Here is a 17,931-nt window from a genome sequence, read left to right on the forward strand (position 1 = left end):
AAAAAATTATTTGAAAATTAAATAAGTAATTAATAATAAATTACAATTACTTTTAAATAAATTAGCATATTGTGGCGACTTTTGTATTTTATAATTTTGAATATTTAAGTAAATCCCATAATTTTAATTGTGAGTTTAGAGAAAACCAAAATAAAGAGACGAGAGTACATTAGAGAAATTGTATTACTTTAAAGTAGATACATGTACATATAATAAACAATATATATATATATGAAAAACATTTTATGATTAGTCCAAAGTTAATGATATAGTGAAAAAAATTAGTACGCCATAACTTTAGCTACTATATTGAATTATATTACATTAAAATTAGTTCATTTTATTTAAAACTAATAAATATCTATAAAAAATATCTACATAAATATCTATATAAGAAATATCTATATAACCACATGTGTTTTTTAACTACATGGAAAAATATAAATATATAATCTATAAAGATAAAGTTAGTTAATTCAGACATTTAATAATCACCGTAGCAATTTGAGAAGAAAATGCATAATATAACGATTATACAAACGAATCAGCAAACAAACAATTCAGACGATAAGTCATTGGATATTATACTATGATATGTCACCAAAATTCTACAATTTTAATACCTACTGATGCAAGAGTCTTGTATCTTTTCGAAGTGTCTTCAAGCACGGATATATCGTGTTCTTTTGAGGAACAATAATTTCATTCTTTTCACTGCAAAAAAATGTGTCTTTTATTCGATGAATTAAAACAACAAAAATATGGGCCGTATAAAATGTAGTGTATACTTTTTATACCAATAAAGTTTACATATTTAAGCATAGAACAAGTCTATAAATATACAAGTCTATAAATTTCAATACAGGCACACATTTTGACGCTAGCTTTAGAATCGTTAACAATTTACCACGATTATTTTAAAGTACAAAATACTATTAAAATGTAATGATATATTTTTGATTTATAATAGGTAAAAACTTATGTTATATATTTAAAAGATAAAAACAAAATTTTAGCTTCCACCAAGGAGTTATTTCTTTTTTGTTTATATAAACATAAAAAATATATGTTTATATCTACAAAATGGACAATATTATATCCTGTCATTAAGCCGGTCATTGCTTAATAGGAAAGGTGTTCTCAAGGTTTGACTGATGATATTTGCGACTTGTGCGAAAAGGAAAAGCAAGAATTATTTTTTATTAAATAGCTGATATTCTGTAAATGTTTAGCATCAACAAAAAGCAAGCCTACTAATATCAGAAATCTTTCTAAATTCTCAAAAAAAAATTTAATAAATTGGTTAAATTGATGCAGTTAATTCTGGCATTAAATATACACGTCACATAGATACTGTTAAGTTGACCAATTCCATACGAAAAGATAGTGCATTAGAAAACAAAAGCTCTAGTGTAACTCGCGATCTGTATGGAGGCTTCGCTTTTAACCGTGACATAACCTAACATAACACACTTTAACTATATGCTATGGTAATACCCAATATTCTTTCTTTCACTGAAACCATATTATGAAATAGAATATTAGAAAGAGATATATATATGTACATAAAATTAAATGACTTTTAATAATTCTAACGTTATTAAATTATAGAAATGGTTATAACGAATATATTTAGATTTTGTTCTTCTACACCCATATGTTTTAATTTTTTGATATTAAATGAGTAATTTAAATAAATGTGCAATGAATTTAAATGAATAGTAAGAAGAGTAAGGAAAACAAAAGTATATAGAAATTAGAAATATGAAAATTATGTATAAAGAATGGTGCTTAAAACAAACAAACATAGACTTATGAGTGTACCCGTTATTGTTATTATTATGCCCATTTTGTATTTGCGCCACATTATCCTCTGAATCTGACCTGCTTAAACTGCCAGCATCATCAGGCTGGTCATCACCTTCATCATTATTATCTTCGGTGCTACCATTGGAATGTCTATAACAAAAAAAAAATATATATATATTACCTTTTTCTCTCTATATATTTAAATATATTTTTATTTATCAAACCTTGATGTTCTGTGACCATTTTGGAAAGTATTACGGTTCGCTTGCGGACTATTATTCGCCATGGGTACTTGATTTGCTTTTTCTAAATATCCTTGATATTTTTTTAAATCTATTTTTAACTTTTCCAATTTGTGCTCGGATTCGTTCAGTTGTCCTTCCACTGTCATTGGATTTCCTAGCGATGAGTTTGCTTCATAAACGACTTTCATTTTCATTAGACCATCACGTGCAGCTGTTTCTTGACTGATTTTTTGTTGCAATTCAGCAATTTTAGCTTGTAGCTTTTTACGTCGCTGATTCGGTGGTAAATCACTAAAATCTTCCTTTTGGCCGTCCGCAGTTAATGAATTCTATAGAAAATAAAATTTGTGGATTGGAAAAAGAAAAACCGAAAATATTAAATAATATATTAAATAAAATGAATAAATTATATTTATTTTATGATATAGTGCACGATTTAAGAACAATTACAACAATAACAACAGGTAATGTAAATAGTGATACAAATCAAAGTACAAATATTATATTGGACAAACATTAAATACAAATTATTATTTAATTATCCATGCAAGTTTTTAAATTAATTATTAAATTAATATTATACTCAAACTTAAAATAATATTTGTTTATATTTTATATATATTTTTCATAATAAAATTAAAAATATTTGCTTTGTGATAAAAAATATAATTAAACTATTGCAAAAAGTAATAAAGTGATTTAATGACCAAAATGGAAAAATCTATGAAGTGAGAATAGTGAGTATTACAAAGAGTAGATAGATATGTACTTAATTTATAATGGTTAGTATATAATAATAAAGCAGCGTTAAGTCATACCTTCATGGTGATACAGGCTTCAATAATCTTCTGTTGCTACGACAGAGTTTTTGAAATCGTATCACATATTTAAATGCATTTATATGATTGAAGTTTAAATTGTAGGCGTGTTCGTTTGTATATATATGTGTATATGTTGTTTATATGTACATATATGTGAGAATTTGCATGAAAGTTTATAATTTAGTAAAATGTAAAAAGAATTTATTAATTATTTTAATTTAAATTTTGAAAGCCAAAATAATGTTTTTATAAAAATATTTTGTTTAAAAAAAATATTAATATATAAGATGTAAAAAGAAAAAAAAAATAGAGAAAAAATATATATAAAAAATTAGTTATTTAATAAATTAATTTTATATATAAACGTTAAATAAGAAATATTATAAAAAAGGAATTAAATAAAAACGTAATTTATTTAAAATTAATTACAATGATAAACAACAAATACTAGAATGCAATATAAATACACATTTAGAGGAATTAACACATGTAGTTTATTTTTATTGGTTTAGAAGCTTTAGCAATTTAATACAAAATTTTATGGTTATTACATTTTTGTGACTAATTATTGACTATTGAAGCACCAATTTTTGAACGATTTTTTTGAAAACAAAATAAAAATTAAAAAATGTCATAGAAGAAAATATTTTAGAGATTTTTTACGTGTATGATTTTATATTATAAATAGTGTTACAATTTTTAAATGAATATGAATTCCTTTGAAAAGTTATTATAAAACAGTTGTTATTTTTGAATTTTGAATTTTAATTGAAGTTATAACATATTATAACAGAATCTATAATATTTTGCATTAATATTGAATTCATAGTTTAAGTGAATATTTTATTTAGACACTTTTTATAATAGGACAACCTTTTCAAGTCACTTTGAGATGAAATATCCATCTATTTCCATCATCCGTTTCTATTAAAGTAGAAAAAGATTATGAAAGAGACTATGCCACTCGATATCGAATATTATAATTTTGCTTCTTCTGTTCAAATATGATTTTAAAAGAAGCTAAGATACTTTTGCTCAATGATATTGGTCTTTATTGTGTCTGTCAAGTTTCAATAAATAGTTGACAAATTTGTCAATTAAATAAAAAAAGGTGTGTTATGGTATATATATATAACTGCTTGATATACAATTATTAAATTTGTCAAACTGACACAATTCAGAAAAAAAAAATTAATTAAATTTAATTAACATTGATCCTAATACAAATTTATTAATTTATTTATTTATTAAGTTTAATTCATAACTGTCAAACATAATATAATTGATTATGTCTTAATTTAAGTTAGCTAAATATTCTCAAGGTATTTGAAAAGTTAGTGGAAAATCCTCAAGTTTGTTGAAGATCCTCAAGCTAGTTGAAGATTATTAAGCTAGTTGAAAATTCTCAAACTTATTAAAGTTTCCTAAGCTGGTTGAAGATTAGCAAGTTAATTGAAGCTTCTTAAGTTAGCTGAAGATCCTCAAATTATTTGATAATCCTTAAGTTAGTTAAAGATCAAATATCACACGTTTAGTTGGAAAGAAATTATATGAGAAGGTATAAACATATAAATTCTAAATATCTATTAGAAAAAACTGCTGGTATCTCTTAAATTTTTTATTTCTCTAATATTTTCTTCAAATACATAAACGATAAAAAATAATAACAAAAGCAATTGCGCAAACAATTATTAGAATTTGTTAAACACAATAAAGATTGTAACTTATGTTAAACACAACAATAAATAACTTTTCGAATTAGTTAAAACAAAAGCATTTTTGACATGTTGTTCATTTTGGGTTTGAGTGTGAATATAAGAATTGTTTTTAGCCTAAAACATTACAACATGAAACAACACTTTTCGGACATTTGGTACTTACATAAAATTCAGTTACGATTTAAATTATCACAAACGTCCATATATTTTATTTTTATATATATAATTTTATCATGTTTTCAATATTTGTGGATGAGGAAAAGTTTGTAGAAAAATATATAAAAAGAAAAGACATCATGAGAAATAATGAAAATAAATACAAAAAAGAAATACATTCTATATTAAAACAAAAATCTACAAAGTACAAAAGCACATTTAAAAACTAATAACAACAACAAATAATAATTTAAATTATGTTTTTCAAAAAGCAATAAAATATAAAATGCAACTAACAAAAACAATTTAAAAACAATGAAAAATTTAAATTATAAAAAAAGTTACAAAAAGTTACAAAAAAAAAAATTCAATAACCATTTAAAGAAATAAAAACAAAAAATATATAATTACAAAAATATATTTTTATAGGAAATATAAAATAAAGCTTAAATAACAAAAAATTTAAAACACGTAAAAAAATTAAACTTAGAATTCATTTTTAAAAAGCAATTGATTTCCTTAAATGAAACAATTAAGCTTGTGGTAATGAAGATATATATTAAATAAATAGTTTAACATATTCGTAATTAATATATGATTAATTTCTATTTAATAACACATAAATTCATAAATATTTTGACATAAAATATTTAAGAAAAAAAAGGGTTTAAATATATTATTCATAAGGGGATATTATATAGACACTTTTAAAAATGGATTTTTTGTATACTTAATTGTCAATTATTTAATATAACAATAAATGAATTTTTATTAAATCAGTAAAAATAGTTTTGTAAAAAGGAACGATAATCGATTAGATTAAATTGATAGATTGATGTTTACAAAATAAACAAATAAAGAATAAAGAAAAAAAAAATTTAAATAATAATTTATCTCTTTAACAATAAAATTAGGTTTTAACTCACAAAATTATTTAATTTATTTATTAATTGTATAATTTTTATTTAATTAGGTAATAATATAAAATAAGAAAACGACAATCCCTACTCGATATCAGACAAGCGAAACTAGGAAATAGAGAACAGGAATCATCACATAAGACTTTAAATTAACTATTAATACTACATATATTCGAAGTTTTGTAACTCTATGTATTAAGATATGTGATATCACTTGTAATTTCATTGAGCGATTTGAATTTAATAAATATTCTATCCTACTTTTCGTACAATAATATTTATTTGAAACTTGTCCAAGTAGATACAAAATTAGGTTAGGTAAAAAGGAAATTCTGTGACAGATTCCTGTTAAGAATTATTCGTAGACTGATGTTATGTGACACCGTTCCTCACAGTTTAAGTAATTCAATAACTACTTGCATCAGTCAAATAAATTTATTAGCTTTGAAAATCATATTCAAATTCCTATATTCATTACTAATAGTACTTTAATTTTCTCCCTTTCTCGTAGCAGCGGCCACACCTAACCTCGTCGAGATGTTAGAAATTCGACTTACTGCCTGTGTTTTCTATTGCTAACAACATGAACAATATTACAGATTTCGATAATATTAAAATTAATTATATGCCTAGTTTTAGATGGGTTAATAACCAACAAAATTTGTTAAGTCTTATGCGATAGTCCACCTCTTGTGAGATATCTTTAACTTTATTAAGAATGCAAAAGTGGTATGAGTATATTTTTCAGAGTATGATTCAAACTAATTTCATGGTTTTACTCGTCATTTCGAGCGATAACCACAAAAAATCTACACTATATAGTAATATCAGTTTGACGAACAACTTATAATAATATTCAATTATTTCAGGCACAAAATTTCATTTTTTTTTTGGCTATTTGCAGATGTAAATTAACATAAGGTAGATATCATTAATTCAAAAATTACGTTTTGGTTTTTAAATGTTCTTTCTACATTAAATTATTTATTTAATTTAATTATTTCTAAAATAAAAAAATTATTTCCTATTACCATATACTATTATTTTACTATCAATATAAGTTATTAAATTAAATAAAATTTTTAATCTTTTCATCAAACTATCAAAGTGGCTATTATATTACGACAAATTTTTTTTATATTAACACGACAATAATTTAAATTTTATGTAGATATATAAAAAAATATTTAGAAACACTTCCGAAGTATAATAACTAATTCATTTATATTTGTAAAGTTAACAATTAAATACACAAAATTTAGGCGTATTCCTAATTAAAAAAAAAAACATTTAGACTTAAAAGAAATGTCAATACATAATTTTAAAAAGAAACTTGCAGTCTTTTATATATAATAAATATGTAAAATATTTACCTTATTACTACCAAATATATTGAATATTCCTACACGTTTCTTAAGTTTATTCGCACTCATAGTGCCTTTCATTGTTAAATGGTTTGACTGCATATTACTGTAGTGTGAATCTTGTGATGTATCGTGATCTTGTTTAGATAAATCCTCAAACGGTATATCGATTGGTGGCGTAAAACCAGATTGATACCTATATAGAGAAGTTATTAAATATATTATTAAGTTAACAATATTTAAATTAAATAATTCTCACTAACCTCTCTATGACTTTAAAGGAATCTTCTTTTTCATTTATTGACTCGCCGGCTTTAACAATACCTTGCATACATATAGCTATTATAGGTGCTACCTCTGATTCAACTTTAGCAGCACCAACTATAAACTCCCGTATACCTCGAGTGCGTTTCTCATCTAACTCTTGTAAACGATTAAATACCTAAAGATAATATTTCATATTAATATTTTTTATTTTTTATTTTAATAAAATAGTTATGGTGTTTTTTATTACCGCAGGTAGCATCACATTATAATGTTGTTGTTGTAAATTATTTGTTTTTTGTAATTGATTTGCGTATTCATTTTTTGCATCATCGGACTGTTGTATTTTTTGGGTCATAACATTTTTGTGCCGTTCCACTTCTGCTCTACTTAAATTAAAATCCATATCAGCCTTTTTATAACTTTCTATGGCCTTTTCTGAGTCCCTATAGGCTTTTTCATAGTTACGTTTTGCACGTTCTAGTGCACCTAATTGATAATTAAGGTTCTGTTGTAGTGTTGTGCCGTCATTTAAACATTTCTGTGAAAAAAAAAATACATTATATTACAATTATTGTATTATGGGAAATATGTCATAAATACACTCACTTTTCTTTCTTCTCTTAATGTTTTTGATAGCAGCGTTACCGCTTGTATAATTTGTAATTGTAGTGATTCAGCAACAACTTCACGTTGTCCCGCTAAATCACCGATTTCTTTCAGCACATTTCGAAATGCCTGCCAAGAAGAGAATCTGAAAAGGAAATGAATAATACAATTATTTAAAATTTTAAAAATTTAACATTATAAGATTTGCTTTCAGATAGGATATTAAAGTAGTTACACAAGAACATTAATGGATTTGCCATCTTAACTAGGAATCTGAGTAACCGAATAACATGATGATTCGGTTCGGATATCAACAAAATATAATTTAAGTAAATATATTTTTTTTGTTACTCGGTTACTGAGCTCGTTACTCAAGATTGTGAATACTACTATTTGTATTCTGACTTGTATTCATTTGCTAACTTGTTTTCATTTTAGTGTCCTTTAAATAAAAGTAGTGGGCCTAATATTACTGTTAAAGTTTTCTCAACTTTTAGTTGAAAAACAATCTTAGTTCAACTTTATTTATTAATCAATTTAGTTTTTGGCAGATCATAAAGTTTTTTTGGAGTATTGCCACATACCCATCATCAGTGGTCTTGGAATTATTTCTTGTATTTAATTATTTGTAAATAATTATTTGACACTGCAAGTACCAAGAGTTGAACTCGTGTCCTAATTAGTAAATAATAAAATTTTATTATTATAATTAACTACTGTTCGAAATATCTTTCTATTGAAAACGAATTTTAAAAATCAATTTGAACAATTTATGCAATCTAGGTAATTTCAAGAAAATATTATTTATTATGTTGAGGCTAGTTAAGTCGGTGCACTTGACCACTTTTACACTCCATTAACTGCCAGATTTTTTCATAACCCCTCTCTATGCCTTTTTATTTATTAAAAACATTTAGTAGTTTATAGTATAGCGATATCATCATCTTGAAATTAAAATTTTTATAAATTTTTTACTATATGTTATATGTACTCAAAAAGTTGTTATGATACGCGTCTGTTAATAGCTAGTATAATTTTAATAACTACATATTTAACTTTAATTTGTATAATGTGTGACTATAAAATTCTTTTTAATTATTATTTTATTGTAAGCATTGAAGATTTATTAAAGAAAATAGAAAATATTACTTAAGCCTTTTTAAAATAAAATTAATTTTTTTTTTCACATGGCAGTACCATAAAATATAAACTGCCAAAAACATCGCATTAACATAGAACCAAAAACATACAAACTGCTTCTGTTAAAAAATCTAACAGTCGTTAGATTTTAACATAATGTTGGGACGCTGTTATGAGTTAACATTCAACTTTACAGAATATATTTTAATATGGAAATGTTTAATTTTGCAAAGAACTTGAATTTTATTAATTAAAAAATTAACACTACTACTAACAAATACATACATGTTTATTTGTATTTATTTAACACATTTTTTTAATGCTTATACTACATTTTCTAAAACAATATATATAAAATATATGAAAATAGAGGTTTTTGGTAATAGTAAAATATAAAATCTTAAATAAATACATAAACGGATTTGACTCTAACGTTAATACGAATAGCTGTTGTTATAACCTAATTCACAATATAGGTTATGTTTTAACTATTTAACTTTATGTGTTGAAAAAGGGCAAAATGTTTACTCACAGTATAAAAAATTTTTTTTTTTGAAAAGCAACTAATAATTTTTTTGTAGGATCAAAGTTTACATTTTTAATTTTTATTTAATTTAAAATCAAATGATGTTTAAAACCAGCTGTTTTTATTGTTATTTATAATTTGATTTTTAATAATAAAACCTGTGAACTTCAGAGCCGCTGTTGTAAAATTGAATTATCTAACCATCATCAAAATTTAGCTTGATGTCAAGCATTTCTGAAGTCGTGAATCAACAGTGGCTGACTGAACTAGAAAACATAGTGGAAGACAGAATAATATACGAAAGACGAAGAAAAATATAGGAGTTCATTTTTTTATAGATTAAGTCGTGACAAATTATTTCAGGATTTTAGAGATCCATAGCTAATCACAAAGACACAGCTAATTGTGTATCTCCGTTTATAAAAAACAAAATGAAAATTATTGTTATAATATTTTTTAATTGTTGTGTAAATCATCGTTGTTGTAGAAATCAAAAGATTTACACAAACAAAAATTAAATTTAAATTTAAAATTTTAAGAAAATAACTATTCAAAGTGTTTTCAATATTCAAAGTTTAAGTGTAATTACTTTTAATTGAAACTATTAAAATTAAAAATATATAAAAATGAACACACATTGATATATAATTAAAATTAGTTTAAATACTTTTAAAAGCACGCAAATGCTAAATTGAATTAATAATCATTTTGCATAATTTATTCAAAATGCGAATAATAGAAAAAGTATTTTAAGGAATAAAAACCATATTTATACATTTGATATGGCAGTTAAAAATTGGTTTGGAATTTTTATTAATTTACAAATATTGTTCAATATTTTAATTAAAATGCAAAGAACGTTTTTACAATCGAGGACAAAATGATGTCATTTATGATATTTAAACTAAATTTTAGCGCCAGAATTTTAAAATTTACACTTTTTTTATGTTTCAAAAAAAAAAAACGCACGTATATCACTTTAGTCCAATATGTAAATTTTTGCTAATTATACAGAAAATACGAAATGCATTGATGCGTCATAATGATGCAAAATATACATAAAAAACTGCAAGAAAATAAAATAAATATTTTCAAAAGTTTTTATTTATTTTTTTTTTTTGTTTGTTTTAAAAAAAAATTTTTTTAAATAAAAAATTTGGTTAATGCATTTTTGCTTTTGTCAGCGTGTAATATGGTCACTGAACTTTTGAGAGATGAGTATGAAAAATATGTCTGTAGTGTTTGTAATTAAGGTTTTTATTTAATAAAGTTAACGTATTATAGATTTATATACGTTATTTATATTTTAAAATTGCAAATAAGTTCTTAAAAATTATATTTCTATTTATTATATTCAACGTAAAACAATACTGAATCATCATGTACACATATTTTTCTGAAATACTCATATAGTTAATGCATTGATATGCAGAGATTATTTTCTACGTGATAGATTTTCAAATACAGTCACAATTTCCAACTTATTTCAACCATACAAAAAATCAGTTTAAGTAGGTATTTCTAGAACCGGTGGTGGACCTGTCATGTCTGACTGCTACAGCAACAACAAAAAAAGGACTATTTGAGTTTGCGTGTATACAAAAACTAGAACACTGTATTTATTTTGTATAGCGAATACCCTCTCAATGCAAATGTAAACCTTAATATTTACATGGTGATCTTTATTTTTCACACACTATGGATGTGTAGGTCTAGTGGTTATTCGCTATAAATAACCATAGATAAGTAAATGAAATAAAAGGATGAAAGAGTCCTCAACAATTAGTTAAGAAATTAATTTTAATTCCAGATCACTCGTAATATTGGGTAGAAGGATAGGTATATTAGAATCAGCCGGACGCATTCATGGTAAGAATCTAGTCAATGTAAATATTGGAAATATAACTGAGTATGTTAAAGAGTAGGACGCCGAAGAGCTTAAGTCTGGTTCTGCGCAAGCCTGGACAAGCTTACACATAAACAAGACAAGTACTGTTCGAGTGTTGGCGAACACGCACTACAGCAGATTTGATCTTAACTTATGCTGTCCTATAGTCCAGTATCCCGTTAAGACAAATATTAACCTAAATACTTCCGATTTATTTCTATGACTGCTTTATCATGCTGCAGTATTGAATATTCTAATAAGTATTTTAATGAGCAGAAATATGTGTTGGCCAAAGAAATATATAGAGTAATCAATATAGCAATATAAATTTAAAAAAAGATCCAAGGACCACTAATGAGGACCACTGTAACAATAATGGGAGAAAACAAAAATGGAAATTTAAAAGAATATGTTTTTTGTCATGCAATGCATTACTCATATTTATGCATTTTCTATTTTAAAATAACTTCTTCGTTATGTTTGACTTTGAAAAAATCTATTAATAAAGTTTGCTATTAAACTAAGCTAACGTAACAACCCCAATTCTTCACTAGTAAGATGGCAAACTAATCTAATAAATGCTAATTTATAATTTTATGAGATAATATATTTCTCAATAACATTCAGGAGAAGTAATATGAGTAGTTATAATAATGTAGTAGAAAATAAATTATACATAAAATAGAGAATAATTATTTGTATGCTTTTTTAAGTCAGTGACATTACATTAAGAAATATGCAGAACTTATAAAGATCAAAGAAAACAGATAAACCATCTGTTTTTCTAAATGTAAAACTAAATTAAGTTAAATAAATACTCAAAAGATGACTAAAAAAATTTTAAATTATAAATTTTTAATGAATGTTTAAAACTATAAATTGTATGTAATAATTTTTATCATTTTGTAACCTAACCTCATTTTATGAAAATGTATGTAAAAATCTTGCCAGCTTAGACGCTGAGCGAGCATATTCTCTAATATGCCCCAACATAACATTCGCCCTTCTAATAATAGTAATATATATAATAACATATGCTTGTTAATAAAATAAAAAATATGACTGCTATATTTCTATTTATTATATTTCAAAACAAGATTATTTCTTTAGATTTTCTTAAAGTTAATTTATATGAACACAAAATATACTGCTTTTTGAGCTGGAAGCACTAAAATGCAACTACAATTCTTATTTAGATATGTTTTTTTTGTTTTTTATATATAAGAATAAGTATATTTATGTACTTATACTTATAAAATCTATACATATTTTATATATAAATAAATTTATTACTGTGCTTCATGGTTTTTTCAAAATAATACGAAAATAGCAGCCAAATTTTTCAAACATTGGCGAATAGCCAATAATAAATTATAAACTAAAATAAATACGTGCTTAACAATATGCAACCGATTTTTTTTTCGTTTATTTCGAAATTAAATATGTTGTCATAATATAATTAATTGAAATGTATGATTAGATTTGTATCTTTAACATAGCTAACTTAACCATTTAGCATAAATACTTACTCATTATCTTCCTCCTCTTTTTTCTTGGGCTGATAGTTTTTCACTAGTCGTCTGTGAAGCAGTTAAGAGAAGAAAGAAAATAAATTAATTAATTAAACTTATTAATTTTATTATATATCAATAAAAACAAATTAAGTGAAATTTATGCTAATAATTAATTTAAATAATAAATTTAATTTTTTAAATAAATTAAATTATATATTTTCATATTTTTTTTATTTTGCTTTTTGTGTTGCAATGCAGAGTTACGTATTTAATGTTTTATTTTTTTTTTGTTTTGATTTTGAAAGTTAAGAAAAAATTAATGGAACATGAAATCTTTACTATGTAAAAAGCATCATAAAACAAAAAAGTTATTAAAAATGCATAAACGCAATAATAATAATAGAAAAAAAATAATAATTTTTAGTTGAGATATAGAAAGTAGACAACTTTTAGTGAACTTATTTATGAAGATGGAAAACAATATACAGCAGTTAACTGCAGAAATTGTAGATTTTTGTGGTCTACCAGATTTAATCATGGGAATTTCTTATATGTAAGATTCATAGTCACTTGAAATACACAATAAACGCCGCTATATGGTGAGGTAAAAAAAGCACTCAGTTGAATGCAAATAAAAACAAAGTTTATAGTGGAGCTTAGATGAGCGAAGTCGACAGTGCCACCACAAATGTTTATGATGATGTTCGAGTCGTTATAGTATATGAGTAAATCAGATACAAATGGAGACAACATTTTATGCAGTCAAAATGACAAACTACAGATTAGCATATACTTAGGGCAACTGAAGTCACACGCTAACTTGAGCTTGAGAAAATCTCAAAAATCTCATCATCACTGCAAGATGAAGAGTTGCTGCAATCTTAACAATTTGCGGATTAGTGGATGGCTTGCTTGCGGTTATCTCGAGCAAGAAAACCTTCAGTAAAGTAAAATAATATTAAAAAAAAAATAAATAATTCAAAGATTGATAAGATAAGTTGACAATGTTTCCGGATTGTGAGAAATGACACTTTAAGTAAAACGATATACAAAGTGTAGAAATAAATATGTAATTAAAGCAAAGTAGAATTTGAAATAAAGTCTAAAGTACTTTCACCCTCAATGCGATGTACTTATACTCGTAAGTTACTCAAGTAGCAGAAAAATACACTAAAAATTAAAACTGACCAAATCATAACACAACAAATTTGTGGCAATGTGTAAAATGAAACCCCCTTGGTATAATCACATTACAAGTTGTTGTGGCTTATGGAGGGAGGCGTTAGCTAGCACTAACCCATTGTAAATAGGGGCGCAGAGAAATAATAGAAATAATAGAAACAAAAGTGTAAAAGTGTCGCATGTGTAAAGTGTGTCAGCAAAGTGTCGGTACCAGCTCTTCAAAAGACAACATCACACAAATGCCAGCACATAATTTATCTGATTCTATGAGTGCGAGCAAATTGGTGCCATTTATTAACGTATGTTTTAAGTGAGACATATTAACACGAAACTTCAATAGGAGAACATCAGCAACAGGCCGACTTTCCAGACTAACATTAGAGAACTTTTATTCTATTAATAATAGAATGACAAATGAATACACATGCTTCGGTAACTGCTAAAGGTGTGTTTAATTGCAAAAATTTCACATTTAGCAAAAATATTTAACTTTGCATTACTACAATATAATCATAACAAATGGAACTTATATTCGTACATGTAATACTAAGAATTATAGGCGTGTATAGGCGACCCATTGCTGATAAGTTTTTAATTAAATAAAATTATAAAATTTGTTATTTCATAACTTAGTTTAATTAAATAAGTTTACTTTCATTTTGAGAAAGGTCAGTTTTTATGAGGATAGTTTATTAAGATTGATGTTACATATATATTTCAGTGGTTTAATAAATAAATGTGGGTTAAGATAACAACGCAAAAAGTTTGTTTAGCACTGACAAGCCCTATTTGAAGGACTTTATAACACGCCTCGTACTAACAGCTTTTAAATCTTATTTGTTCTATCTTTATATTTACACACCTTGTACGTGTTTAAAAAAAACACAACAATAATTAGAGAAACAAAAATTCTAAAACATTAAATCTATGGATTAATGTTTAACTTTCAGCTACGAATATATAATAAGTTTGGCCATTAAAATATCCAGAATGATGGGTGATCATAACAGAAAACTATCATAGATGAGTCTTCTAACTTTTAGCTACATTGTTTGAAATAAGTTTGACGATTGAAAGAACTTATGAATTTTGATCTGGACTGCAATAAAAAACTGTTATTACATATAAAAATAAATTTTAAATAAATACAATATGGTAGCTTATGTTAGACGCCTAATGGAAAAAAAATCCCCTCTCCCAATAATTTATGTTGTAGTATTTATGTGATCCGGATAATCTTGATTCAAAAGCTACCTTTATCGCTTATATTACTATAATTTCTTTTGAGAATTTAATGAGGCTTCCAATATCAGTTTGGAATAGTTTTTCGAAGTCTACATAAAAAGGTTTTCTAAGATTTGTAGCGCTACTTCAATAGATGAGAGCTTTGCAATTCTTCCATTTCTTTTTGGAAAAGAGCGCAAAGCTATGATAAAATAAATTTATATACTACAGTTAATAACAAGATTTTGCTTTAAATTATATATTCGCAAAAACAGTTCAGAACGAAATGCCATGGATTCTTTTTGTTATTAAAAACCCGTTTTGCTATACAATAAAACAATTTTAACTATTAAATTACAAATTAAATTATTTCATTTTCATTGAAATAGAAGAAAAACTTATATTATGCAGTAAAAAGAGTGATGGCAAAATGTTTTATATTGCGCAGTAATCATGTTAAGAATGCTATTCTAAAAACATTAATTAATATAAGTATTACAGACTTTGTCAAATCACAGATATTAAGTATGTCTTCTCTTATTTAGATGTCTACATATCAACTGATAACAACTATCAATAAGACATACAAAAGAGACAAATAAAAGCTAGGGAAACATTTGGAGCCCGTAACATAATGTGAAAATGGAACATCTCATTTTAAATAAGATTATTTCCTTTTTTTATATGACAGTGAAATTTTATTAATTATTCTATCAGTTATGAGTATTTTGACCACCAATCAACTAGTTATGGTTCAAAACAAGAGAATGATCAATTACTAGATCAATAATTATATAATAGTGAAAGTGGTCCATTCCACTTATTTATTTAGTCTTTGACTTATATTACGAGTGTTCTTCCACATACCAAACACTAAATAATGTAACTACGAGCCATCAATTATTAAAAACAAAATTATTCAAAAAACATAAAGATAAAGTAAAGGAAAAAAATTATTAGTATGTATGAGAAAAACTGAGAGAACCTTAATTTTAACATTCACGAAGAATATTAGAAGTTTGCATAAAATAATATGTGTTGTAATAAATGTTTGTCACTACAACTGTACTTATTTAAACAGAAAACATTTTGCATTAGGTATAAGGATCAGAGAATTACAAGAAAATTTTCCTTCTAATAAAAGAAGTACCTTCCTCTTCTATCTACAACTTGGCAATAGCAAAAGCAAAGCACTTAAGTTATGTGCAACTTCCAGATTAACACGGTGCACCTATAATAAAAACCATAATACATTTTCTCTTTGAATGCCCGTCTTTAGCGTCCAGGTGATATAGGTTCTTAGGAAGATACTTCTTTGATAGAATATCAGACTGTTCATCGGTGAAGATGAAAGACCTATTAAATTATCTAAATTCAGTGGGATGGATTTAGTCTCTACTTTTCTTACTAGGGTTCTTGCGAAGAATGTGATAGCAAAAAGGTGAAAAATCGCTAATTAAGGTACATGGACGTTATTTAATGGCTTGCCACTGCAACCAACCAACCAACCACCAGAGCAAAGGGTAATGACGACGAGGGTAATCACAAAAAAATAAGAAAATTTCACTCATTTTCTGGCTATGGCAGTTTTCTATGATATCGGATAACTCCATCTTGGTAAGATAGTAAGGCCGATTATCTGCACTAACATACTATCGATTTTTTTTACTGATTTTTTGTATTGAATCGAAAACACAGAGTACAGTTTGAAAGAATGAAAATTTTAAAAAGTTTTACTACTTTTCGATACCAAAATATCGTTTAAGGAATTGTTATTACTTTTTTGCCTTCGTTCGTATTAAAATCAAGGCATAATATATTACACAGAAATTTATTACCAAAATAATATCAATATATGCGATTCAATAAATAATTAATTATTAATTGAAAAACTTTTGAATAAACCTTCAAATTGAAAATTATTTACATAAACACGAACCTAATCAGTTCTGGTTAATTAAATAATTTACCTCAACAATAAACAATTACCATGCAAAACAGCATTTACACTATTCTGATAATGAATGAGATAGTATATCGAATGTAATTCTTAGTTTCGGTCCATTCGGAGCATTTAATTTTTAAGTCAGTTAAGTCAGCCGCCGCTTTATTCGCGAGCTCAAATGCAATTGAGCTTGCGCTTGAACGTGTTGCAAGAGAATGTTCAAGTCAATTACTAAAGCTACTTCGGAAGGGGGACTTGAAGGTTAACAACCAAAATTAAATTGGCCTTTGGTTTTTTACTTTAACATTATTTTCTTAAGCGTTTTTATTTACAATGATTTTTTTTCTTGCTATTTTCAAAAAGGCATGAGCGGTCGACATCACTAAGTATCAAGTGAATGATTGACAGCTTTCAGTGAGTACATTCATGATGTGAGTACGTATGTAAGTAAATTAAAGTACTCATATCAGCATTTCTGCTAGTTTATGTGGTAACACTTAATTCACTTAAAATTAGAAAAAGAAATCACATTTCGTAAAGATACGCTTTTCTATTTATAGTGCCTATTACATGCTTCTAGAACGGAAGCAATATTAAGAACTTACT

The 17,931-nt window shown here is 25.5% G+C and overlaps 1 protein-coding gene across 1 annotated transcript in view; it reads right to left on the minus strand.

Annotated features, from left to right (window-relative positions):
* Window positions 1-513: 513 nt before the first annotated feature.
* Window positions 514-17,931, minus strand: part of LOC119666545 (formin-binding protein 1-like) — a 24,950-nt gene continuing 7,532 nt past the window's right edge. Inside the window, exons 2-9 of the mRNA XM_038075827.1 lie at window positions 12,990-13,040; window positions 7,907-8,051; window positions 7,548-7,838; window positions 7,297-7,475; window positions 7,043-7,229; window positions 2,034-2,383; window positions 1,825-1,959; window positions 514-714 (exon numbers count right to left, since the gene is read on the minus strand). Of these exons, the coding sequence (XP_037931755.1) occupies window positions 624-714; window positions 1,825-1,959; window positions 2,034-2,383; window positions 7,043-7,229; window positions 7,297-7,475; window positions 7,548-7,838; window positions 7,907-8,051; window positions 12,990-13,040 (1,429 nt within the window). The 3' untranslated portion in view covers window positions 514-623. The remainder of the gene's footprint in view (window positions 715-1,824; window positions 1,960-2,033; window positions 2,384-7,042; window positions 7,230-7,296; window positions 7,476-7,547; window positions 7,839-7,906; window positions 8,052-12,989; window positions 13,041-17,931) is intronic.

Source organism: Teleopsis dalmanni, chromosome 1 (assembly GCF_002237135.1).
Source record: "Teleopsis dalmanni isolate 2A chromosome 1, ASM223713v2, whole genome shotgun sequence".
Classification (NCBI taxonomy): domain Eukaryota; kingdom Metazoa; phylum Arthropoda; class Insecta; order Diptera; family Diopsidae; genus Teleopsis; species Teleopsis dalmanni.